At 49.7% G+C, this 19,798-nt stretch overlaps 1 protein-coding gene across 1 annotated transcript in view; it reads right to left on the bottom strand.

Moving 5' to 3' along the window:
* Positions 1-19,701, bottom strand: part of PODXL2 (podocalyxin like 2) — a 32,570-nt gene extending 12,869 nt beyond the window's left edge. The window contains exons 1-2 of the mRNA XM_041462440.1: positions 19,653-19,701; positions 9,220-9,513 (exon numbers count right to left, since the gene is read on the bottom strand). Coding sequence (XP_041318374.1) covers positions 9,220-9,513; positions 19,653-19,701 — 343 coding nt within the window. The remainder of the gene's footprint in view (positions 1-9,219; positions 9,514-19,652) is intronic.
* Between the last annotated feature and the right edge of the window lie 97 nt (positions 19,702-19,798).

The raw sequence follows: 19,798 nt of genomic DNA, 5'->3' as shown, positions 1-19,798 counted from the left end.
CATCTTTAAGTTGAGGTTATGTGTGTTAGGAATCAGCTAGAACCCAGAGATTCATTTCAGATGGGATTGAGAAAGATATGGGGTGGTAGCAGCAGTCTGAAGCTAAATGGGAAATACTGCAAAAGAGAAACTAAAGCACAGAAACCCAAATCCTCTTTCCTGGCATATCCAAGTAATACCACCAAACCCTGAATCAACCTGGGCGTATTTGAAATGCAGAATTTTAGTTTGTACAGCACTTCAGAGCAGAAAAGTCATCCCACAAACATCTGCATTAGTTTCTTTGCTACAGCAGCTGAATCTAACTCCCCTCCCTCCAAATACAGCCCCTGTTATTCTGTAGCTCTGACTACGAATGGAAGTGTTGCTGCTAGGCAAACACAGATGCTGAAGGAGATGCAGCTCACAAATGTAAGGTCAGAGCAGGCTGGGGTTTCTTCTGGAAGCTAACAAGGAGCTGGGGACCCAGGAAAAGGAATGTATCTGTAAGATCAGATATGTTTAGCTCAGGGTGGCAGGCAAAAATCCAGAAAGCATAAATCAACCTTCATCCTTCTTGAGAAACTGCTCATACCCACGGAGTTCTGTTTCAGGAGTCTGCATCCCAATTAACTCCCTTTCTCCCCAAGCCAAGCACAGCACATTCTCACTGAGAAGGGAAGGAAGACGATCCCTTCACAGCCAGAAATCAACCCCCTGCTCTGTCTATGGTTATTAAGTAAATGACTGTCTGAAATTCCCAAGGCTCCCGTCTCCTCTCCTGCCTGCCAAAGCAGATGCTCCACTGAGCACAGTGGGCAGCAGCTGTCTGGATGCCTTACAGAGATCTGCACAAAAAACCTCCACGTACCCCTGACTCCAATCCCTCGCTCACTGCTGCCAGAGTGGGTGCAAGCTCCCAGGCAGAGAGGCCATGGCAGAGAGGCCATGTCAGCATACACACCCACTGCCCTGGGTATTCCCTGGCAATCAGGACTGCCCATGCTGCTCCTGCCCAGCCCTCCTCAGCAGAAAACACTGTTCCATCCATCCCAAACAGGAGGTGTACAGATCTTCCTTTTCAGCTGGTGAGTGGCTTTTCTAACCCAGAGCTCATTCCCTTTGAGGTGTCAGCAGCTCCTCCCAGATGTTGCCCAAAATGAGTGTTACCCAGCTGCTGACCTTCAGAGCCATGGTGTGGAGACTGGCTCCCAGTTCTGTCTGCAAAGAGACCACTGGGATTCACTGCCCAGGGCAGGCAGAAGTCACATTGCTTTGCTGCTGTGTCTCACTAGAGAGCATCCCCCAAGTGACACCCCACCCAAAGACCCTGAGGATTAAAAGACTTTTGCTTCCCAACAGCCAGCTGCTGGTGATTCCTCATAGGCCAAGGAGGCTGGTAAGAGCAATCAGCAGCAGTACAGACCAAAGAAAACCCATCTCTCCTCCACTGCCTGGCACTGGTCTTCCCAAAGGCCCATACCAACAGGTAACATCCCAATGTCTGCAGACATGGTCACTGCCTTGCTGGATGGCTGGCAGGAACAGTCACAGGCCATGGGACTGAGAAGGTTTGGGTGGGACTGTCTTTAGACAGATAGTAAAGCTTAGTGCATCTCCCAGGGCTTGGCTGCTCCTCCTGCTGCAGGGATAACTCAGGGTTTGCACCAAGAACCCCCTCTGCCCTGACATGCTGTGGGTGAAAAGTGAGGGGTTTGCCCTTTAAAACAAGGCCCTGTCAGATAAGATGTTATTTTCAAGGATCAGTGATCCAATCTGCCATCTCCTTTGCCTAAAGACATTCTAAGATATTCTCAAGTCCTTTACACCTTCCTCTCTTCCATGCTCTTCTTTCACCTGGAGCAGAGCATGAACTGGCAGGCGAATGGGCACAGCAAAAAAACAAACCACGAAAAAGCAGCATGAGGTTCATCCCACAGGACCAGAAATGCTCCCAGCCTGTCAGCTCTCCTTTGAAGTCACACACTTAACCTTTCCTTAGAGTGCTCTGTCACAGATTCGTTGGCTCCCAAGGGGGAAAGCCCTGCCTGGTGCAGCTATGCTGCCTTTCCACCAACAAGATCTAAAGATCTCAGAGGAACTGCTGCTTCTGCCATCTCTTCTGGGGAAAGAAAGTTTAGGACCCATCCCACTGTCTCCCAGCAGACTTCTATCTTACAAGGCAGCCAAAGATTGAAACCTGAGGTGCTTCTCTAGGCCAACAAATCAACAGGGTAGAAGCAGACACAGGAATCCTCACACTTGGTACTAACTGGGTTAACATTCCCACTTGTCATCAGTTTTCCCACTACCCTGCACGTTAAGCTGGGAATATCCTTCTGTCTGGTTCATAACACCCCACTGATTAGAAACTCAACTCCTCTCAAATCCTGAGAGGGCTATTACTCAGATTCAAGTAGGGAACAGTGAAACTTGAGGCACAGGGTGCTGGATTGTGCTCCTTAAAACAAGGATCTCTCCATATAATCCAGTTACCAAGGGGGTTCAATCCCTTTTCCAGGTTCAGGAAGGATCACAGAATCATCAAGGCTGCAAGAGACCTTCAAGTTCTAGTCCAACCATCAACGCAGCAGCAGAATTATCATCCCTAAACCATATCACCAAGTGCCACATCCAGATGCCAACTATGATGAGTCAATCCTTCTTTCCAGACTCTTCAGCTAGACAGCTCCTGTCTGGAATCAGCTCCTCCTGTCTCACTAACAAGGGCATCTGCCAGCTTCTCAAGATCAGATTAAAAGCACTTTAAGGCACTCATATTTTTTTTCGTTTACACTCCTGTTCTTTGATTTGAAGGAAGTTTTGCATCCTGTCCATCTCCCTGGTATGATCCCAGCCCCTAAGCTGGTCCCAGCATATTCTTCCCAAGCCTCCATCCAGACCAGCTGGCCTGTCACTCATCTGTACAATGCAGAGCTAAGAGCTTGCCCACTTGAAGAGCCTTCTCAGCATTTCTCTTGATTCCTCTTCCCTCCAACCCTCAGGGAACCCAAAGGGCATCTCCCACTTTTAGCATCTCTTCCAGCATTCAGGCAGTAAGTGGTTTGCAACCCCCTTGGCCCCCCTGGCTGTCCTCTACCTTCAGCAGACCCAATACACCTGGTCCCTATGCTCTGGGCACATGGCAGTGCACCCACAGACCTTCCCACCTTCCAGTGCCAGTGCCAGTGCCATCCGCTTCCCTTCTCACCACTTTTGTGGGGAGAAACAACAACCATGGAACAGAGAGGCAGAGAGACACAGCAGCCTGTGCTCCTGCTGCAGGAATGGGACAGAGTCTTCTGCTAAAGGAGACAGGTATTATGGAGCTGGCTGCAATGCCAGATTTGCTTGGCTTGTTTATCAGCTCCTCTAATTTCAGGGAGGAAGCAGAGCTTTGGCAAGCCTAAGGATGCCTGAGAAGGGAGAAGGTAGTAATTGCACACTCCATCAGCTGATCAGACCCTGACAGGGTCTGCTGTCTCCTACCAAGATCAGCAGTAGGCTGGACACAAGAGGAGCTCGTGACCACACACAGACATGGCACATGCCCCTTTCCCACCACAAACAAGAGCAGCCAAGCCACAATGGAGCCAGCCTGATCACAGGGGGGACAGCTCAGGAGAACCAACCACTGGAACAAAGAAACTGTCCCAGCACCTCTGGCAAGCAGTCTCGCAGGGATGGACCAGAGAAGTGTAGCAGGCAGACACAGCTTCATGTCATGTACTCTACCAGAGCTTCTCAGCCACACCATTCCCTTGGGAGTCTGGTTCACTGATATGAAATTACACACCTCTGTCTCACCTCTTTACCACCACATCCTTAGCTTCACCCCTTAATGCTTTCCAGTGGTGATATTATGCATATTGCAGCATCCAGCTGCCTCCCACAATCACCCAGCTTTTCCCTTCCAAGCTCTCTTACAAAAACTCTCAGGCAGTATTTTTTACATAAACCATCTTTCACAGCCTTTCCAAGTCTTGCCCTTTGCATCTCCAAGCAGACCCAGGTCTGGGTCACATAGATCCATTTTCTTTGCCTGGGGAGATGATTTTCCCTGGGAGAGGTGAACATTAGCTTCAAACCTCTGCAGAAGCCACCATTCAGGCAATGTCCTGCTTTCTCCAAAATCAATATCAAAACTTCCCTGACACCAGATGGACCAAGACATGGCACTGTGCCAAAGCACAATCCCCCAGCCAGACATTTAATTCATTACATTTCTGCTTCTCTGTCATTCAGAAGAGCTGGTCTCAGTTACTGCCCTGCAAGGTTCCCTACTCTCTATTTGCTATTAACTGTTTAAAGCCACTGTGACAACTCAGAAAGAGGGTGATCTTCTTTTTTTTTAGTACACATAACCTGACCATAAGGTGTTTATTGGATTAAACTGGAAGATCATGTTAACCAGTGATTGAATTACTGATAACTGGAAGATACTGTAATAAAGACAAGATCATTCCTGGGTTCCAATCACAACACATAGCATCATTCACACTAAAACATCTGCCAACTTTGGGAATCACACGGTGCCCTCCACTGAAAATGCAGCCAGCTCTGAAACTGTATCTGCTCTCTTTTTTTGCAGTACAGAACAATAAGGCTTACTGCAAAAAAAGTCATACTCCAGCTGATTGAAACCACAGGGGGATTTCAAAGAGGCAAAATACAATTACTGGTGCTGGAATTAAGCCAGTTGGGGCTAATATACTAATCTTCCAGAAGTACTAGGAGAGGTTATCATCTGCGACTCTGAGACGAGTCCACACACACAAAAGAGATCACAGTCAAAAGAGAGACCCAAAGTAGCAAAGTGATTAGGCCACAATATAGTTGAATTTGCCTGAGGTACAGACCAGGCACCAAGGACTACACCTGTTCCCAAATAGCCTTATACCTTATTCCAGCTCAGCACATAGACTGCAATAAAGGCAGAATAAGCCACCCTCACACAAACACAGTCAGGGATAGCTGCACCAGAGTAACACTCTGCCCAGAGAAACCCTCTGTCACAGGTCAGCCTTTGGCAGCAATGTCTTCACAGAGCTGGCTTGTCCCAAGATAGATCACCCCTGTCCCTGAACACTAAACCAGGGCATAAACAAGAGGCAGCCCAGGAGCTGAGCTAGGGCAGGAGGCTGCTCAGCACTAAGCTGCTTATGGAGACAGTCTTTACCAGGTGCTTCATTTCATTAATGATTGGCTTGAAGATGGTATTAAGAACTGCAGATCTGCTGTCAGTCTGGATGAAGAGGCAGTAGATTTCAGTAAGGCTGAGAGATACCAGGATCTCTTTTGCCAGAGGCAAGTAATTCATCATGGAAAGAAGTGAATCTCACTGTCAGAGAAGATGGAAGGTATTTTATTCCATTAGCTGGTCAGAAAACTTACTTTTTCTTGAATACAGTCTTTCTAACATATCTGTCCCACTATCCCTCATCCTAACTCCCCTGGGAATCCCTTCTGCTAATTACTATGAATAATTAAAAGATTACAATTTCCTCCCCCATCCCACAAAGCACCACATGCTGTCCTAGGAAATCACCAATCTAAAAGACTAGATTGGATAGCTCCCAGTGCAGTCACCCCTTGGTCTTCAACCACCTTGGAGCTAAAACAGCAGTCCCCAGCTGTAATGAAGTGAGCTTCATGCCAGCCCACTGTAACACTGGAAAATGGGATGATGCACTCCAATCCTTGAGCACTCAGCTGTTGGGCAGGGGAGGAGAGGCACTAAGTGCCCTCATGCCCTAGGCATTCAGAAGCCTTGTGTCCATTTTCAGGAGCCCACACTTCCCAGCAATTAATGATTAGGCTGCCTCACACTCGAGCCTTCACTGGAAGGGAGGAACATGCGGGGCAGTGCATCCTGACCAAGCCAAAGGAGAACACTGAGAGCTGCAAACAGGGAGAACTCCAGGGTGGATACAGCACCATGTAACCCCTTCACAAAAAACAAGGGATTCAGAGACCTACAACCCTACTGATTCCCATCTTCTAGCTCTAAAGCTGGATGAGATGTTTTACCTGCTGCCAAGCACATCTGTGTAACAGCAGGAAGCACAGGGGACTGGAAGCCTCCAGGCAAAACAAGATGAAGAAATGGGAAGAAAGGAAAGGAGGATAGCAAGGGCCAGAGGCAAGACCCTGCAGGTCCTCTGAGTTGATCTGTGGCTCAGGCCAATTTGCTACCAAAGGTGAAGCAAAGCAGCCAAACTAAACCAGAAGCTTCTGGGTTCCCTGGAAGCCTGAAGGGATGCAGAAGTAAAATGTTGACAGCTCCACTGCCTTGCATTTTAGCTGCAGTACAAATCACACACTGCTTCTTTCCATAAGGATATAGCATCCAAATTCCCACCAGACCTAATCCATCTCCTCCACGTGTGGCTCCACTGGGTAGCAGCTGTGCATGGGGTGACACACATGCAAGTACACACTTCTGTGCACCCTCAGACAGAATCTGACAAATGTCAAGGCCCTTCCAAAGGTTGGTGCTCACTGATGTCAATATAGAATCACTCTTCTGTAGCGTAAATCAGCAAAAGCACATTATTCAGGAGAACTAGAGCCCCAGGCTGAGCTGTGCTCTCCCGCTGGGAGTTTGTTCTCACTTTCTAATGGACTAACAGGTGGCCCTAGAAATGTTTTCTATAAATATTTTTAAAGGATGTTTTTTGTGCTAAAAAATGTTTTTTTTTCACTTAAAAAAAAAAAAAAAAAAAAAAAAAAAAAAAAAAAAAAAAAAAAAGCAGCAGCTGCAAATTGTTATTGCTTTTTAGCTCTTGCATCCTTGAAGTCACACAAAGGCAGGGCAGTCTCCCCACACAGAGTTCAGACAGACATTAAAAGAAGGAGAGATGGAGATAACTAATACAGCTTTTGAATAGCAGGAGATATGGCCTATCTGCAAGGTCCTGTACCTGGACAGGTTCAGGCCCAATATCTTTGTATAAAGACAAAAAGAAGCCAGCACAGGTCTCCTTTCATAGCAGGTAATTTTCTCTCTTTAGGAGTACAACAATCCTGTTCTGTGCTTTGATTGATGCAGTGTTTCCAGCGTGTGCCTGGGACAGAGCTACCAACTATGCTGGGCTATACTTCACTGAATGAAATCTCACATAAGGAAAACTTACACTATAAACTTTTTTTCCTTAAACAGCAGCTGTTTAAAACTGTTTAATGGGTTTATACATTGAAAATAACCTAACAGATGTCATCACACAGATCCACAACGTATCACATGGCATCTGTCACACATGCAGCATGTAAGTTCCATCGGTTGGGTGCATCTCTCATACAGAGACTTTGCATGACAGGAGAAGACTGCCCAATTTAGGGATGCTATTACAATATCCTTTATTGTAAAATGACACACGGCAGGTTTCTAATTAAATTTTAAGTAGAAATGTGCTCCCAGCTCTTGAATAATTCAAACTGTTCTATTAACCAAGGCTCTGAAATGCCATTGAGACATGAGCTCTGGACACAGCAACTGTCAGGGGAAGAAACAGCACTTGGAAGCAGAGCAGTGGTTAGCTGGGCAGCGGATAGGGCAGGGTATGCATAAAGGACAGCTGAAAGAGCACATCTGCTCCTGGAGGAAAGAACTGCAGGCGAGAACGGAAGGGGAGAGCAGCGTGTTCTGCATGCAAATGGGGCGAGGCACGTGCAGCAGGCAAGGCTGGGTTCAGTACCCAGTCATCTCGCCCTCAATGCACAAGCACATGCTGTTCTCCAAGTCACGTCCCGATCTGTGAGGACATGCAGGTGCCTGCTGGCACACCAAGAAAAGCGTCGCTGAGCGCTGCCAGCGCGCGAGAGCAGCTGAGCCACAGCGAGTCCCAGGGATGCGCGGCAGGAATGGCGCCATCCCAAAAACGGCACCTTCTCAACGGCTCCATCCCAACAACGGCTCCATCCCACCGGCGCCATCTCAACGGCCCCATCCCAGCAACGGCTCCATCCCAACAACGGCTCCATCCCAACAATGGCTTCATCCCAACGGCCCCATCCCAGCAATGGCCCCATCCCATCAGCATCACCCCAACAGCCCCATCCCAATGGCCCCATCCCAACAACGGCCCCGTCCCAACAACGGCACCATCGACCCCCAGCACCGCTGCACGGCACAGCTGCCCCACGGCCGGGCCTGCAAGTGCCCCAGGGCAGCCAGAGCACAGCCAGACAGGTTTAGCAGCACTGTCAGTGAGCAAAGGGCTTTGGAGACCTAAGCTGGGATGGCCCTTGCCCCACATAGCGTGCGCTGCGCCCCAGTGGGCAACCCAAGCCACAGCCCTGCGGCAGCTCTCAGCCCTGGGTGAGCACAGGTGTTTTTTAAGGTCACAGAAATAGGAGAGGGGATAAAAGAAGACTTGTGCTTTCTAACTGCAGACCTCAGGCAGATCTGCTGAGAGCGATACTGCATAAGGGAGGAGGGATAAGGCTGAAGCCTGGTCCTTGGGTAACACTTAATACATGCCCCACATGACACTTAAGAGCAGGAGCATGTGAAATAATCTCCTAAGCTACTGAAACCCTGCAATGCACCTCCTCCTTCCTCCCATCCCTCTCTCTGAGAGCATCTCAAAGCCAATGAGGGACTCAGGGAGAGACTACTGAGGGGACTCAGTGGTCTCAGAAAAAGACTCCAGAGAGGAAAGCAAACTCAAATGCCAATGAAACCCATTTTGGTCATCACCTCTCAGGAAGTAGCAGTAGTCTCAGCAGGCAACAGGACAGCTGCCCAAGGGACAAAATCTGCTATTTTCTCTTGGACCAAATCCCCACTGAAGTTACAGAGTGAGGAATCCAGAATTTGACCCAGGGAACTCAGTTCTGACTCAAATGCTAAGATGGCCTTGATCTCAGTTGGGCTCTTGAGACCTTAAAGTTGTGCTTAATAGACAGCAACAGAAAAAAACAAGAGAGAAGAGAGCATAAAGGGGTGAAAGTGAAAGGAGGGCATGAGGCAATGGGAAACTAGATGGAGGCAGTGCTTTTCCCAGCTCATAGCAGCTCAGGAATAAAAGCTCAGCTGTAACTTGGTTTCTAAAGCCTGTGCTTGCTCAGGGTTCACTGGGGACACATCAGGCACTGAGGTGAGAAAATAGAGCTGACATTTAATCTCAGGCCCTCTTAGCAAGAGTTGTGTCAAAGCAGGAAGATAGATCCCTGCATCCTTCCACTTCCCCAGAGTCCTTGCAGAGTGGGAGGAAGAACGGGGTAAAAAGAACTCACCTGTTGCTGGTCCCAAGTCCAGGCTGGAGTCGTTGAGCTCTCCCCCATCTTCCCAGAAGTACTGTGGGGGCTGCAAGATCTTGGACTCCTCATTCTCCTCGCTGGCAAAGCCTGACCCTGGAGCAGCATGCAGGGAGCCAGTGGCAAGATCTGGCTCTGCAGCCTCTGGTCTGGTTTGCTCGTGGGAATTCATGGCCTCCAGGTGGGACATCATAGCAAATTCCAGCAGGGAAGTTGATGAGAGGCCATCGGCAGTTGGGTCCTCCGAGGAGGCAAGGCAGAGGCACAAGGTCCCTGTGTAATGACAGAAAACACACATCAGAGAGAGGAATGACACCCACTGGGCTTGTCTTCCCCTTGAAGCCTATTCCTGCCAAACCAACCTGCCCTGAAGATGGGCTGTGCTCTCAGCTGATGAGGAAAATTAGGGTATTTTGGGAAACATCCACAAGCATGCAGAGCAGCATTCACATCCAGGAGGAGTCAGTGCCAAGCAATCATCCAGCCTGGGGCACCTCTTTCTGGGGTGATGATTCACCCTCTCTGAGGTGTTTTTGCCTCTGTTAAAGGATGAGGTGCCTTGTTAATCACCCATCCTGGAGAGGAGGTGGAATGTCATATACTTCAGCCATGAAACTCTGGCCGTGTAAAAACAATGACAGTTTCTACCAGACTGTCCTGATCTACAGCTATATCACATGCAGGGAGGCTGATTCAAACCAATATTATCTACAGCCAGTACTAATCCTGTTTTAAATCTGTAGGGTGAAAATCTATTTTTTTGTTTGAACTTCAATGCACTCACTTTGTTGGTTTTCATAAGGAAGGGCTGACTCTTACAGGTAACAATTATATTGTGACAACAGCAAACATCCACCTAACACTAAGCAGGAGAGCAAGCTGCATTTTGCACTTTTCTATCAACATTACACTCTTATTATTTCCATTTTAACTATTAGAAGGATTGACTGACACTCCTTGACTCCTAGATGAGACTTCAATTGTGATTTGTGTCAAGGTGCATTCACATGCATATTGAACTCCAATCAAAATGCAAAAAAACAGCACCTGGGACTTGGCTTCATTCAGCTACTAAATACCATTATAAATATGGAGGGATAAGGAAAAAATAAAATTACCAAAAGCTGTTTTATATTTAAAACAGTTTTGTTAAGCAAGTGAAGTAACTAATCTGGGTGAACTGAACCATTTGCTTTGCAGCCTCTATCATTCAGCACATCAAAACTAAAAGATCTCATCCTCTCACAGCTGATTTTTATTCATAGATTAGAAGGAAAAAGGACAAGATTTTTTGCTTTCTCAGCTCAGACTCGGTTTCTCAATTGTTAATGAAGTAGTCACTGAACTGAACTAATTGAATAAGCTGAAATGAAGACTAATTTGGTATTTTTCTTTGATAACTGATTTTGTAGACAACAGAAATGCAGCAGCTCTATTCCATCTGGACTTCAGTCAAACATCTGATACAGTGCCTCATGCAGAATTACAAGAGACACAAGCAAAGACACCTATTAGCAGGAAAACTGTAAGGCATTAGCTATACAAAAAAATTACAGAGGTTTGTGCTGGAGGGAGGCTACTAGTAAAATTCCTCACAGTTTGTCTTTGGATCTGCTGTTCTATCACATTTTCCTAAGTGACCTCGGAACAAAAAGTAGGAAGACTAATAATGAAATTAGCCAAGGACACAAAGCAAGGAGACATCCTCGCTGCACAGAAAAACCACAGGTACAGCTAGGTGATCTTGAGAATGGGAATAACAGAAATATTATGAAAAGAAATAGCATAAAGTGATAAGCCCCTTGAGAACTAGCACAAAACATTTCTGATACAAGCTGGGAAAACATGCATCAGAAATGTCTTAAGAGGAGAAACTCCTGTATTAGGAACAGCTCTGAGATATCACTGGAATGCAGATGTGAAAATCCTTGCAGAGTAGTGAAGTATTAGAAACAGAGATTTTACAAAGCACTGCTGAGACATCACCTGGGTGCTGCACACAGATCTGGATTCACAAGGCCTGAAATGATTTAAGCAGAGCTGAACTGCCTTCAGGCAAGGGCACAGACAAGGCAAGCTCCTGATGTTGCTACTCACCACTGTGCCCTACAACTCCACAGCCCAGAAGCACAAATCCAAATCAGGGCAAGTGCCACAATGAGCTGTGGGGCAATGGCAGATGGGTTGGCCCTGGTGAGTTCATTGAAAACACTGGCAAGTTGGCACAGAAAATTTGAGTCACTGCTCACCTGACAGACAGATTACCAAACCTGTCCTGGGAATACTGGAAGCCAGAAATGCATTTCTTAAATCTTCTGCCTGGTCTGACCCTCTCCACCTTCCTCTACTATTCTCTGAACTCATCACAATCCAATATTGGTTACCCTTTTGCATACACACTTGGGCCAGGCTTCAGCACTTCTCTATCTTGTTTATTTTGCCCTATTGATCCAAGGCAAGATCAGCTGAGGCCTGAGCAGCAACAAAAAGGGAATGGCAAAAGAGGCAGAGCATCAAAGGGGAAGGAAGCTACTGCAGCATCACAGAGCCAACCAAAACACCTCAGGGATCCTCAGGGATGTGCCAGCTCCTGAGCCATGCACGAACAGTGAAGTCCACAGCTGGAATCAAGAGCCTGCACACCCCTTGTGTGTGAGCACAGCCCTGGGAAGATCTGGCCAGGACAGCCCCGAGCTGGTTCTGGGGTGCTCAGCAGGCTCCAGTGTGAGCTTCCCCAGCTAACAGACAACACCTGCATCACTGATGGAGCACCAGACAGAGCACTTGTCTTGAGGAGCTTACAGCTTAAGCAAACATGACAGAGAGCAGCAAGGAGGAGAAAAGAAACATTATTCTCAAAGTTATCCATCAAAGGAGAGCAGAAAGATAGGAAGAGATCATGGCAGGCCCAAGGCCACATGGAATATTTGCTTTATATGTGACTGCAAGTGACTGCCTGGATCCTGAGCAAGCTCTTTATCCACCCCAATGCCTCAGTTTCCCCTGACTCCCGTTCGCAGAGCCATGGCTGATGTGGCACCTCAGCTTTCCAGCCACACTACAAAGCACATCCTGGGTCTCCCCAGCAGCAAGGCAAAGCCTCAAAATGTACCCCTGTGCCAGCATCTACATTGCCTCAAACCTCTTTTCCATCAGCTACACTCTGTTAGGGCTGCCTACAGAACTCAGCCAGAGCCTATCCCACCCCTTCTACAACACACATCTCATGGCAGGTGAACCTGGTAATCCACAGAGCTATTTCCATCCATGTGGGAAGCTCAGATGCTGGGAATTTGTTTACCCTCCTTTAACTCTGAAGTGTTTACCCAGTTAAAACCCCCTAAGCTGCATTATCTGGTTTACTGGGATGCTGTGCTTTCCTCAGCCCAAGATAAAACTACACCACCTCATCCCTAAGAATGAGTCATGCACAGCCTGAGCAAGACAGGTGTCCTGTCCCTGTGAGTAACACTTTGGGGTCTGATCTACATGCACAGGATGCAGAGACTGGGGGAACCCTCTGTGCCAGCACCAGCCTGAATGCCTCAGGGCTTAAAGAACCACTACACCAGGGTACAAATCAGCACCTCTCCAGACACCATCCTGACACCACTTCATTCATGCCTTCTGCACCAGCAGCAAAAACCCAAAGGCTTGGGGTGCCAAAAAGTAGCCCGAAGATTTGCTATCTTCCCTCTCTCTTTCAAGCCGCTCATAAAGGAGCTCCACGCAGCTGTCAACTCCAAGGCAAAGAAAGAATCAAAGCATGAGCTGAGCTGGGAGGCAGGGAAGCACAGCTGAGAAAGGAAATCTAATGCCCAAGACCTCAGTTGCAGGCCATTTTCCTCCCAGGACGGGTAACAGGGATTAGACAACTTCTACCAGCCATCAGCCTCCTGATTTTGTATTCTAAAACACAGATCAAGTGATAGGAATAAAGAAACAAATGAATAAAGACCTGCAACTGTAGATGGGAGGGAGCAGGGAACGGAGCCAGGGCTCACCAGCTGCTTCAATGGGGTGTTTGTCTCTCATTTCTATTTTTGCGGCACCTCTGCGTAACCTGGAGGAGATGAGGCTGTGCATGCTAAAAAGGGCAGCCAGCCTTCGGGGAAACAGCAGGGCTTAGAGCACGGGAGGAAAAACCCTCCCAGAGCAGACAGAGGAGGGGCCAGAAAGCAGAGAAAGTGGGAGAGGTAGATTGAGAGGGGAGAGGGAACAAAGGCAGAGAGCACCAAAGCCGGGATGGGAGCTCCTGCGCTGGCTGCGCGCTGTCCTGCTGCCAGCATCCACAGAGGTGACGTGTGGAGGCAACGCAAGAGATGTTTCACATCTGTGAGGAGCAGAGTGGGGCGATTCCAACAGCAGGGAATAATGCTGCAGTGCTGCCTTTCTGAGGCCACTGGAAAAAAGCCAGCCAGGAGGATACAGATGAAAAGAGTTTGCTAGTGCTGACCCCACTGACCCCTCAGAAAACAGTTCTAAGTCAAAGTGGTGAAGCTTGCTCTGTTCAGCTCAGCAGAGGATTCAACACAACAGCCCCAGACAAGGAGATGAGGGAGTTTCGCTCAACAACCGGAAAAAAAAATCTGAAGAAAGACTATCTGCCATCTTTCTCACAAAGTGCTGTGAATAAAAGCAGTTTCACAATTCTAAATAATTTTAAAAGAGCCCCAAAGTGTTTTCTACATTAGCTGACCAAAAATCACTTCATCCCTTTGCCACAAAGCAAGTTACCTCTCCATGGGACAGGGCAGCTATTTAAAAGCTCCCAACTGGCCTACTGAACAGGACTAGAAATTAAAGAGGAAATAAGTCATTTTTGTGTCCAGCTGAAATGAGAAGAGGGATTTGGGGAGATGAAATGGAATCTAGCTGTTGAAGCTGTGACTGTGTCAAAAAGCCTTTAAAAATTTTTTGCTTTTTAATTAGTAACAAGCAAACCTCAATTTCTCTCCAAGGAAACACACAATCATCCCTTAAGATGTCACCACATCAGCTTGATCTCTAGAGGGGCTGGAATGCTCTTCAGTTTACCCAGCAAAAGGTTGGTTTTACCTCTCCTGCCTGAGTGTTGTGTGTCCTACACCACAGTGCCATGGAGGCAGGATCAGCCTGCTGAAGAGAAGAACATTTGCCTGGGGCACACTCTGACTTACCTGTGTGTCACCACCAGCTAGCAGAGCCTGCACAGCCCACCCAAGCACACTTGCACAGAGAGGGAGGGCAGAGCATGGTGGGATTGCCAACGAAGCAGCCACAAGAACTTCCATCTGGCCCTGCTACCGCTGACCTTCCTTTCAAGCCCACCCCACACCCAGGAGCTACCCAACAATGTTATTTCCTAGGAGAGCTGGGTCAGGAATGGGTCATTTACTGATAATCAGTTAGGACAGAAACACAATGACCAGATGAGGGAAGCATCTGCCAGGGATATTCCCTCCCCCAGACCACTGTGCCTGGAAAGGCCTGGAGCAAGGCCCAAGGGCAGGGAGGAGAGAGGCCCCAGGGCAGAACAGGCAAGGCACAAACCACTTGCAGAACATAACAAAATGCAGGGTAATTTAAATAACAAAAAGGGATCCCAACCATGGCAAGTGCAGGAAATGTTGTTTGACTGAGGGAGGTCCAAGCTGATTCCCACACAGTCACCTGGAGCCTCTGCACTCCAGACCCTCAACAGCTTGCACAGGACAGCATATGGGATGACTGTGTACCAAAGCAAGTTCTTCTGGTGCTCATTCAGAGTTACAGACCATAGCTGCTCTGGGACACACCACCTAAGAGAACTCTCCCACTGCAGCTCCCACACAGCCTTATTGCTGCTCTCCCACACTGCACTAGACTACTTACACACCCAGCCATGGCCCTAATCTCAGAGATCATTTCCAGTTAGGTCTTCAGAAAACAAGATCAGACTGCCATCCTCCTCTGGTACTGCCAGCAACCAGGTCCCTTACTGAGTGTCCCTCTAAACCATCCACCTTCCTGTGTCTCCAGCATGTTTTAGAAAGCAATAGGAAAAGCACTTGGTCTGCAGGGAGCACATACCTACACCAAGAAGAGCAACAAGGCACAATGGAAGAAGCCGTTGGAATGGCACAGCTCTTTAGATGGATGTTGTGCCAGCATCTTTAAGCTTTTACAGCTCCTTACAGCAAGCATAATGAGAGCTCCAGCTCCACCCAGCTGCAGGGAGTGCGTGTCTGCACGTATGGGGTAGGCACGACCTCACAAAGAACTGCCAACATCTGCTCCCTTGGTATTTCAGCAGAGAACATCCATGGCACGCAGGCCCAGGTATACCCATGGAAAACAGCAAGGCACTGCCAGGGCATGCACCTGCTATTGCAGGTAATTGCAATGGCCCTTTGTCAGACTGGGGCCTGGTGTCCAGGGTTGCTGGGCATCCTCATCCCAACACCAAGAGACGTGTCAGGTCTCCTGTCCTTGGGATCTGTAACATCCAGACTGCTCCAAACACCTCCGCCCATTCCCACACGAGAGACTCCATGCAAGCAGGAGACACTTCGACATGCCGGCCTGTCCTCCCCCTCTGCTCAACCATTCATGCCTGGAGCCACAATCTCACTTGGTTTCAGTCTCCCAGACTGTTTGCCTTCACTCCCTCCCTAGATTGTCTCGTAGCCTTCACACCTCCCTCCTCTGCTGCCGCAACGTCTGCTCTCCTCTTCGATTCTTGCTATTGACAATGGCAGCTCCCAGCTCGGGGCCAGGGGAGATGCAGCCCCTGGGGAAACAGCATTGGGTACACAGCTCTACACAGTAGAAGTGAATTTTCTTTCCTCGGTTATGTTTCATAGGTCTCTTCAAACAGCTCACGGGCCCCCAGGGGTTAACAGACCACGGGATGAAAGCCACTGAGCTAAGAGAAAAACCATAGCCCACAGACTTCTTTGCCCTCTTGCAGGCCCAAAGCATTTCATCTGTCAGGGCCTGTGCTTCCTCTTCTCACTCTGTCCCAGCCTGGACTATGTACCCCACAAAGCTCACTCTGATTTCCAGCACACCCAATAAAGGCACTTGCCTGCTTCTTCTGCAAAGCCTTCCTGCCCAGGCAGAGCAAGCAATACCTCAGGTGCCTGAGGGACTTCCCTTGAGACGTGGGTCACCTATCAAAATGTGACTGAAACCTTTTACATGCCACATGTAAATCCCCTGGCATAACACTGAGCACAAAATCATTACGCTCCACTCCAGCCCCTGCAGCAGAGCAATGACAACCACCCTGCCACACACTGCATCCCCCAAGAGGCTCCACTCCCCAAACAGCCTCAGGTATCCTAGGCAAAAAAAAGCTCATGCAAAGGTTTGGTGGTCCCAGGACACATATATGGCTTCTGACTACCTTCACAACACCAGGCAGGACAAGAGGAGCATGGTTGCAGTTGGCATATAGAGGGAGGGCTGCAAAGCTGGTTTCCCAGCACTAACAAATTGACCCCAACCAAGAATGTACATCCAAAGCCTGGTAACCACAACAGGGCTTCAACAGGCACAGGGACAGTCAGGGACTGATCTGAGCCCCAGCAGGGTGCACCTTCCTTGCCAGCATCCCTGGCCCTCTGAATAAACCAACACACGTGTTTTCTTGGCCTCGGTGCAGGCTGTGCTCGTGTGGCTGACAAATAGCCTCTCTCCATTCTTTTGGGATTACGTGTTTCAGTAGTGCCCTGGTTTCAACAAACAGCCAGCAAGAATGAGGAGCCAGTTCACCCAAGCACCAGCTGCGAGCCGTGGTGCACCTTCCTGCAGCCCCTGTGCCCAGCCCTGCAGCGGGGCTGTCAGTGCTGCTGCTCGCCCAGGTGCCCACAAAATGCCACGGCTTCTTCCCAGGCAGAGTGAGTGGGAAAACTTCTGTGCACTCCGATCTGCAGCTCGTCACCGGCAGCTTCCCCTTGAGGGCTTAATGTGGTTATTTCTACCCCTGATGCCTGTAATTAAATGAACATTTCCTTATGGCAGTGAGGCGGCCAAGGAAAAACTGACTAGAGGGAATTTTCATTCATCCTGATCTATACTCCCTCATCTCTGGCTTGTTCACACAATGCTAACAAGACATCTTCTAAGCAGGCAGAAAGAAAAAAAAAAGCCCTTAAACAGCCCACATGCAGACAACCACCTGGGGAGACAAAAAGAGGAAGGAGACCAATTCCCTCCTTCTCCCTCTGCATCATTTTTCTACTTGCAAAACCAAAGGGACTCAGATACCCTAAAGCCTGGAGTGATGTTTCCAAACTCTGCCAGCAGACTTGTGCTGCTCAGCAGTCTGATGGGACCCTGATGAGGCACATGTCCCATTTCAGCACATCCTGCAAGTCTATGGAGGCTCCCAGCTCAAGGAAATGTGTGGGCAACTGCACACAGTCAACCAGCTCTCTCTTAGGTTATTAACTGTTTCTGTGTTGTGGGACTGGAGAAGTGAGGCCAGAGTGCACTGAATTATTTCAGACTGGGACTGATTCTGAACCACCAAGCAAAGCAGAACAGAGTTTGAGGTACAAATTCCCAGCAGTCTGCATCTCCACTTCTGACCTCCCATCTGGGTAGGAGCCCACTGGTCTGGGGAAACCTGGCCAACGAAGTCCAGCCCCACAGTACTGCCACAGCCCACCAGAATTACAAATGTCACTAGATTAGGAACTGACCTGTCCCTGGGAGCTGCTCCTCACCTCCCACCCCTATGCCTCTCCCTGCTAGGACAGCAGAGATGATCACAGGGAAAGCCAAGGACCCAAATCCTCCGTATCACCACCAGCTGGACAACACTACTAGAAAGTTTCCAGCAGCCTCAGCAGAATAGGAAGCATATCCTCCCCCCAGCACAGCAGTACCAGTGGTGGTCCTTTCGGCTGCCACATTTTAAAACCATCCACCATGAGGTCCCTCTCCTTCCTGTGCAGAGCAAACATAGCTTTCCAGCTATGGGGATGGGGTAAACCCTTGATGGCAGATTGGCAGGGTGGGATTGTGGCAGCTCCCCCCTCACCTCTTACACTCTTCTCTGGAGGAGGCAGAGGTTTGGCTGAATTTGGGCACAGGGGTTTCCTGCTGAGACATGGCTGAAGAACCTCTGCCAGCTGTGCCCAAGGTATTCCCTTACTGTGGACAACCTGCCTGGAGGAAACCACAGAATTGGCTCCCACTTCAGCTCTGGAAAGACTTATTGCTTCTGTGCCACAGAGTATTGGCACAAAACCCCAACAGGTTTTCAGATCCATTTTGCTCTTTAAGCTCACTATTGTTTGCAAACCTAAAAGGCTTTATCTCTTCTCTTTCAGGAGCCTCAGATGACAGAGACTAACAGCCCATGGACAAAGTGGCTCTACAGATGACATATTCCCCCATGAACATTTTCAGGAGATTGGGGTAATAAGAGAGATGTGCCAGGGGACTGGATGTCACTGTATCACAGCTTGGTCGTGCTGGAAGACAGTGACTGGTTGGTAAGTCAGCCCTTCCCTCCCTGTCAGAATGACTCAAGACAAAGACTCCCCCACACTTCAAATGTCCCCGTTCAGAACTCCTGTTCCACACTAACCAGATTTCTGTACAAAGGGATGGATTAGGGAGGAAGAGGACAATCCCAGCCTCATGGATCTTTGGGGGATCCCTTTGTTGGGAAATTTCCCCAGACTATTTTAAAATAGAAGCAGAACCGTGATAACTATTCCGAGTATCATTCTTCCTGCACTTAACTGCCTTTCCCTAGCACCCTACCTCTCCTCCAAATTTCAAAAGAAGGCTCTTGGGGAATCGTGGAGCAATTTGTGGTGGCCCGTTCTTTGTATCAGTTTCACGGTAGTTCACAAAACCACCACGACGCCAGACGAAGGCACCGATACCCAAACGGGCGGTGCGGGGCAGCGCTGCCGCAGCCGAGACCGCCCCGGCCGGGCCGAACCGCGACCACCCCCGCCGCTGCCGGCGCCCCGCGGGTCCCGTGCCGGGTGCCCCATCTCCGGGGCAGCAGAGCCGGGAGAACAGCCCACGTGCATCCAGCCCACCATGCTGGGAACGCACGGGGGCCCTGTCAGCCCCCGGGGGTCCCGGGGCAGACAGCGGCTGCCCCAGAGGGCTCTGATGCCCGGGTGGGAGGCAGTGCCAGGCACACAGGGAGAGCTCCGGGGTGGGAGACTGGGAGCCGCCGCAAGTCCCGGTGCCCGGGGTCAGTGGTGCCTGCGGGGAACGGAGGGGTGATGGAGACCTGCCCGTGCAGAGGTCCCGGCGCCCCGGGGCATTGGAGCCGCGGCGCACCGCCGTTCCTGGGATGGGGGGTGAGCACACCCGCCTCCCGCCGGGGGTCCCGGTGCCCGCGGAGGGGATCGACACCCACCCGCCGCCCAACCCGTAGGGATGGCAGCGACTCCCGCCGCGCCAGCCTCACTCACCGGCGGCCAGAAGCAGCAGCAACGCCGGGGCCCGGTGCAAGGGCTGCATGGCGGCGGCCGCTGCCCTGTCGCACCGCCTCTTCACGGGGAGCGGGGCCGCCCCGCCGCCCGCCGGGCTCTGCCCCTCGCCGCCGCGCCCGCCCGCC

This window comes from Pyrgilauda ruficollis, unplaced genomic scaffold (genome assembly GCF_017590135.1).
Source record: "Pyrgilauda ruficollis isolate IOZ18807 unplaced genomic scaffold, ASM1759013v1 scaffold10, whole genome shotgun sequence".
Taxonomy (NCBI): domain Eukaryota; kingdom Metazoa; phylum Chordata; class Aves; order Passeriformes; family Passeridae; genus Pyrgilauda; species Pyrgilauda ruficollis.
The sequence above is the reverse complement of the archived record's forward strand: the minus strand, read 5'-3'. Positions and strand labels throughout refer to the sequence as shown.